Source organism: Lagenorhynchus albirostris, chromosome 17 (genome assembly GCF_949774975.1).
Source record: "Lagenorhynchus albirostris chromosome 17, mLagAlb1.1, whole genome shotgun sequence".
Classification (NCBI taxonomy): domain Eukaryota; kingdom Metazoa; phylum Chordata; class Mammalia; order Artiodactyla; family Delphinidae; genus Lagenorhynchus; species Lagenorhynchus albirostris.
The window spans coordinates 80921860-80928509 of NC_083111.1; the positions used below are offsets into that span (position 1 = coordinate 80921860).

The 6650-nt window shown below is 63.6% G+C and overlaps 1 protein-coding gene across 1 annotated transcript; it reads right to left on the reverse strand.

Moving 5' to 3' along the window:
- Positions 1–955: 955 nt before the first annotated feature.
- LY6H (lymphocyte antigen 6 family member H) lies at positions 956–3158 on the reverse strand. Its single transcript, XM_060127897.1, has 4 exons — positions 3032–3158; positions 2651–2778; positions 1814–1933; positions 956–1503 (listed from the first exon to the last, which is right to left on the reverse strand). The coding sequence occupies exons 2-4, from the start codon at positions 2715–2717 to the stop codon at positions 1268–1270; spliced, it is 423 nt and encodes a 140-aa protein (XP_059983880.1). The 5' UTR covers positions 2718–2778; positions 3032–3158; the 3' UTR covers positions 956–1267.
- Between the last annotated feature and the right edge of the window lie 3492 nt (positions 3159–6650).

Consider the following 6650-nt stretch of genomic DNA (forward strand, 5'->3'; position numbering starts at 1 on the left):
CGTCTCCGAGAGGAAGTATCATTCATTCCAGGGAGTCCAGGACCCAGGAGTGACCTCGGGCTGGGTCAGCCACAGAGGGATGAAGAAGAACTGGCCGAGAAAGCCTGGAGTGGGGGCCGAGCGCCCGTGGTGAGCCTAGGCCACAAGATGAGCCTCGTGGCCAGTGGGTGTGGAGGCTGGGCTGGACTCAGGGGTGCAGGGGCTAACTGAGGGCTCCCTGCTGGAGCAGGAAGGGCCAGGAAAGCAGCAGCAGCCTCAGGTTGACCTCCACGGTCAGCCTCCTCCCACGGGAAGCACCCAGGCCATCTGTGCCATACCATCGCCTGGTCAGGGGACTGGCCCTCAAGACCCTACCCACGGCGGCGCCAGCTCAGGGTGGAGGTGGGGGCGTGCCTGCTTCTGGGTCTGGGCCCTCGAGGTCCGCGCGTGAGCCTGAGGGGCCCCGACAGCTCTCAGGGCAGCTGATCACCACCCAGCGGGGAGAGAGCGCTGGAGACCTACACACGGGCGTGTCTGTATGTTCCCGTGCGCACGCACACGTGGACCTGTGCGGAGCTGCCTGCGCTGGGGCACACCGGTTCAGGGTCTGCTGTGACGCGAACGTGTCAGTGGGGGCATGTGGGGCACCTGTGGGCACGAGCACGTGACGACGTGAGAGCGTGGTGTGGGTGAGGAGTGTGCCCTCTGCGGGCGTAGGTGTGAGTCTGGGCACGGCCCCGTCCCCGGTGTGTGCACACACCGTTGCAAGGCCTCGCCCTCAGGCCCACCCTGTGACTTTGCTCATCTCACCGCCCCTCAGGCTGTTCCCAAACTTCACCAGGCCCACGGTCCCCTGGCAGCTCCATACCACAGCCCCCAGGGGACGAACGCTGCCCTCCCTGCCCCCGCCCCCTGCCCTTTCTCTGCCAGGAACCCCCCCCCAAAAAAAAAATCCCCACCCAGACTCAGGCCCGGGCCTCTGGACTCAGAAGTGACTTTACTTCTCCGTAGAGGATGCCCTCACAGCCAGGCTGTCGGGTGGGGCCTGGCTCAGCCTGGCTTCCCCTCCGAGGCCCAGGGTCCCAGCCTCCTGCTGGACGCCTGATTCCTGGAGATGTCCTGCTGGCTGGGACTTGGAGCTGGTGGAGAGACAGGGAGGGGCGGGGGCCACAGACTGTGGACAGGCCAAGGCTGCCCCCAGCTTCAGCCAGGCCAGGCTGGGGAGGGGGCAGCCACAGGCTCAGGTCTGGCGGGACAAGTTCAGAAGCTCTGCGGGAGGGAGGGGACCTCAGGGCCCAGCCCAGAGGAGGGTGGGCCCCAGGCCGAGCAGGAGTCCCCCCACCAGGGCCCAGGAGCTGCGCCCCGCCAGCGCCACCCCGTTGCACAAATCCTTCTCACAGCAGTCCACATCTACTTTCAAGATCCCAGAGTTAATGAAGCCCATCAGATAGTCTGAGAAAAAGTGCCGCTTCACGAAGTCACAGGACGAGGCACACATCTTGTTCACAGAATGATCCTTCCTGCCTGGGGAGGAGGGAGGGGAGCCTGGGATTCGAGCCCCACAGGGCCCTTTCTGCCTGGTGCCCAGGACCCAAGCCAGGGACCCTCCAGGTCAGTTCAGGACCCCAGAACAACAGAACTGAGGCTTTGATCCACCCACACTGTCCCCAGCTACATGAAAAGGGCCACAGAAGGGCCAGAGAGGGTCAGGCACCTGCTGACTGTCACACAGCAGGGCAGTGCCCTGCCCCCAGACCCACGCTCTCGTCCGAGGCCAGAGGGACTCTGATGACACCGCCGGCCCCTCCCCACCCCAGGCCGGAGCCTGACTTACTGCTGCCGGGATCTGTGATCCGGACGCTGGCGCACACCGTGTCTGCCGGCGGGCACTGCTTCGCGGTGCAATGACTGGAGTTGGTGGTCAGCGTGCAGTCCTGGCACCACAGGCCATGAGCTGGGCAGGGCACAGAGAGGAGGATGACCAGAGGGACAGGGGTCCAAGCCAGCCAGCCCCTTGCGTCCTCCCCACCTGCCTCGCTGCATGTCCTAGGAGAACCATGCAGCTGTAGGAGGCCGGCACTCCTTGACCAGGAGTGACCAGGCCAAACTAGCACCCGGAGGACAGGCTGGGACGACCTGTGTGCCTTTGGGCAGGGTGGGGTGAGGGTGCCACCACTGGGACTCCGGAAATCCCTATGCACCCCCCCAAGCCCCCCACACACGCACGGTGCGTGCACACACAGCCACAAGTATCACACCTATGGTGCCCTCCTGCACACTCCTACCCCCTCACACACATCCCCCAGAACCTAGTTGGTTCCGGTGGAGGAAGAACCAAACAGGACTTGATGGGAGGCCAGGTGGGGCTCTGAGAAGAGATGGAACCCAAGCAAGCCGGCACTAAGGCGGGAGCAGCCGCTGGCCCCGGGCGCAGGAGGAAAAGGACCCCTGCCCTCAGGAGCCAGGAGAGACCCGCGCCGCTGGAGCTGGGGCAGCGCCAGCAGGGGCCACACAGGCGAGCGCTGGGCTGGGGTCGCTGGGCTCCGGAGCGGGTGTGTGTCTGATGGGCATCGTCAGAGGATGGCCGCCCCACACCTGGTTCTCTCCGGAGCTGCCTCATACGGGCTCTCAGGCGACCTGGCCTACCCCCGCCAGCCGCCCCCAGACTCACCGCGGCCAGAGCACAGCAGAGCGGCCAGCAGCACCAGGCCAAGGCCCTTCATGGCCGCAGGCAACATGCTCCAGGCGGGCCTCAGGAAGGCGCGGGGGCTGCAGGCTGGGGTCGTCTGGGGCACAGGCCTGGCAGGGAGAAGCCTCGATCAGGAGACCAAGTCCCGGCCCAGCTCGAAGGACCCTCCCCTTTTCTGGCATCCTAACGCAACCTCCTCCCTGGAATCCAGGGCCAGGGGTCGTCCGGGAGCTCTCAAAGCCCCACCCCCAGCCCATCCCCCAGAGCATCCACCATCACTGCATCCCCCCCCCCCCCGGGAAAATAGGTCTGCCCTCTCCGGCAGGGTGACAGCTCGAAAGGCCCGCACCCCACGCTCCGCACCTGTGGGTAGGAGGGTGGGTCGGGAGGCGCGTCTTATCCCTGGGGAGCGATAGGTGCGTCCGGAGAGGAAAGGGCAGGACAAGATGCGAGTGGACAGTACCTGCTAATGGGGGGAAGGGCGGGCGCCTCGCCCCCACCCCACCCCGGGCGGGGGGGACCGGGAACCCGGCGCGGAGCCTCCTCCCCTCGTCTCCCCGTGCGAGCCTCAGCTCTCACCGCGGATCTAAGCGTGGAGCGCGGGCCTCAGGTCGGGGGCGCACTCACATCCCTGGGGTGTCGCGACTCCGGGGCTCCGGGAAGCGCGGGCGGCGCGGGGAGAGGTGCCCTTCGGTCTCCCTGTGGAAGGGAAGCCGGGTGCAGCCTTGTCTTTCGGGGAACGCAGCCGCAGACACGGACCCCGCGCGAGGGGCGGGGCGGAGCCGGGGCGGGGGCCGCGCGGGGGGGCGGGGGAGGCTGGAGACTCAAGGACTCAGGCGTCTGGGGCTCAGGGCCAGCGCCGGGTCACCGTCCCGGGCCGTCCTGGGCCCCTCTGGCCAGCCGGCGCCCCGCTCGCCAGCGCGCGCCAGCCCTCTCCGGCTCGGGCTCCCTCCACCCGTTCCCGGCGCTCCCTCCACCTCTACCTCCCCCCCCAGGCGTGGGCAGGATCCCTTCCCCCTCTGCTGGCTGAGAGCCCCTTGGAATTTCTCGGAAGAAGAACGTTTACTGCGAAAGGAAAGGACACGGCACAAAGACGCAGAGAGGGAGGGAGGGAGTAACGGGTGGCAGGTGCTAGCACAGGGCCCTGTTCACAGCCCTTGGGCCCTCCGCTCCCCAGCCCCATCACGGTCTCGATTGTTCGAGGCTATTCTCCTCCCCGGAGCACCCGGGACGACCCCACCAGCAGCGGCAGCCCCAGGGACTGCTGCCTTCAGCCACGCCCACACTCAAGCGGGCGAGTCCCAAATCCTGGTCTGGGCGTTCAAGGTCCTCCGCTGCCTGCTCTGGCCAGTTTCTCAGCTTTGTCTCTCGTCTTCCGGTCCCACCAGGCGTTAGTCGTGCTGTGCTTTTGCATCTGCTGTCCCCTGTGCCTGGAATCGGTCTCTGCTGGGTGCTGAGTAAACGAAAGCTACCCTGCAAGTGCTGGGGTCGGTCCTTCAGTCCTGCCCTCGTTCGTCCAACAAATATTTATGCAGACAGCCCGGGACCACCCACTGGTGTGTGGCTTCAGGTATGCTGCGTGCCCCACCCCCCGCCCCCGTGAACCTCAGTTCCTGCGTCTGTAAAATGAGGGTGTTGCTAGTAACCACGTGGAAGTGTGTGAGGGTTACACGAGACCCACAGGGAGAGAGCTCACCGTGCACCTGGCCCAAGGCGCGTGCCAGTGAGAGGGAAGGCAAGCAGGGGACAGCTGGGCAGCTTGACAGGGGCTACAGAATGGGGTGAGCGGTAAAGGGAGAGCCCTGGGGGTGTGGGCAAGTCCTCTCTGATGGAGCCGGTGAGCGTGGAGGAGGAGAGCTGGCAAGCTTCAAGGTAAGAGCGAGCAGGAGTGTTGGGGGAGCGGGGAGGGGAGGGGGGCGGTGGGGATGGCTCAGGCCACAGCAGAGAAAAGGGCTGGATTTTGTCCGAAAAGCTCTGGAGCCAGGCAAGGCTTGAGGCTGGGCAGAGTCCACAGCCAGTCATCCTTGTTAGAACTGACACATGCATTTCAGAGTTAACACACAGCCTCCCCATGGGACTGGGGGCAGGGCAGACATCCTGGATGCCCTGCCGCGAGGCCAGCCTGTATCTCTTTTGGTCAGCTGGATTCTGACTCCTTGTGCAGGTATAGGGTGGATGTGGGTGGCACTTGGGCGGTGGGGAGGGGGTCCCTGCTGATCACAGCCAACTTACTCCTGGACTAGGAATCTCTAGTTCTGTCCAAAGTTCTGTCCAGATACTTGGAAGATCCCTGCCAGACCTAAGGCAGGGCAGCCCACCCCAACATCTGGGACAGGTGGTGTGTGGGGCAGGCTCCCAGAGCCCCCAGAGACCCCCTGGTATTCTTGTCCTCGTGCATCCCTTTTTTATTTTATTTTATTTTTTTGCCACTCCGCACAGCTTGTGGGATCTTAGTTCCACAACCAGGGATCAAACCTGGGCCTTCAGCATTGAGAACGCAGAGTTTTAACCACCGGACTGCCAGGGAATCATCCCCTCTCCTTGAGCATGGCTGGACTCACTTGTAGTGAAAACAGTGTGGCACAGGTGACAGGATGTCACTTCTGAGGTTGGATTGTTAAGACCGTGGCTTCTGATGCGGGCTCTGCCTCTCGCTCTCTCTGATTGCTCACCCTGGGGGAAGCCGGCTGCCGTGTTCGAAGGCAACCCTGTAAAGAGGGACCGAGGCCTGCGAACAACCACCCAAGGGAGCTTGGAAGTGGACCCCCCCACACACCCAGCTGAGCCCTCAGATGAGATCACAGCCCCAGCCGACAGCTCGACAGCAACCTCGTGAGAGAATGTGAGCCCGAGGTCCCAGCACCTGGGTTCCTGACCCACAGACACTTCGAGAGCATGAACGGTGTTGTTTTAAGCCCCTAAGTTTGGGGGTAATTTGTTATGCAACAAAAGACAGCAGGTGAGTAGGGACTGGATTGGGCATGACAGGGGCAGAAGCCAGATGTCCAAAGAGTCATGTCCGAGGAGTCTGGGGCCAACGCTGGGGAATGCAGCTCTGGGCCTGCTCCTCAGAGAGCAAAGACCCTGCTCTCCCCATGCTGGGCTTGGTTGCCAGGGGGACAGAGATCCCTAACCCGGCTTCTGAGCTACTCTGCCTTCCTCCCAGTGCACGTGGGATGGTGTCACCCTACCAGGATTTTTGCAAACAAGAATAACAATCAGTCATGATTAGCAGAAGAAAGAGCAGAATGTGCCCACGTGTGGCCCTGGTCCTTTCAGTCTGGACAGCACCCCCACGGAGCTGGTGACCGCTGGCCTTGACCTCCCTCCTCCCAGACTGACCTGGCCCAGATGCCCAGATGCTGGCGAGGGGCGCCAGGATCTCACCCTGCCCAGAGACCCTCTGACAAGTACCCACAGCCTGGGGTGACTATGTGGCTGTGGCCCATCTCATGCTCTCCTCAGGGTCGGGATGATTGCTGGCCAGCTGTCCCCACAGCAGAGCCGCTTCAGGTGGTCAGGACCACGGACAGCGTCAGAGGCTTGCGTTCTTCACCCACCGGCTGCTGCTGCGCATCTGGAGTTCCAAAGCGCACAGAAGCAGGGGACTGGCCTCTGGGTCAGGCCCTGGCAGGAGAGGGGCAAGGTTCAGGTAACACCTGAGCTGTGCTGCAGGGTTTTCTGCCTTGTATTTTGGCCGACGCCATCAGAATCCCTCCAAGCCGTCCAAGATTGTAGGTGTGGCTGTGACCCAGCCACCCTCCTCACGGAGAGGACCAGCCTAGGGTTGACAGGGACATTCACACAGCGAACACTTCCTGCAGTGCTGCTGAACTCGGGGAGAGAGAAAGCCTCTGGGCCCCCAGGACCCCCAGAATAGTGGGGAGAAGCCAACAGGCTGAGTGCTGGGCGCTAAATGGTGGCCCCAGAAAAGGTGTCCACCTCCCAACCCCTAGAATCTGTGAAGGTGACCCTGTTTGGA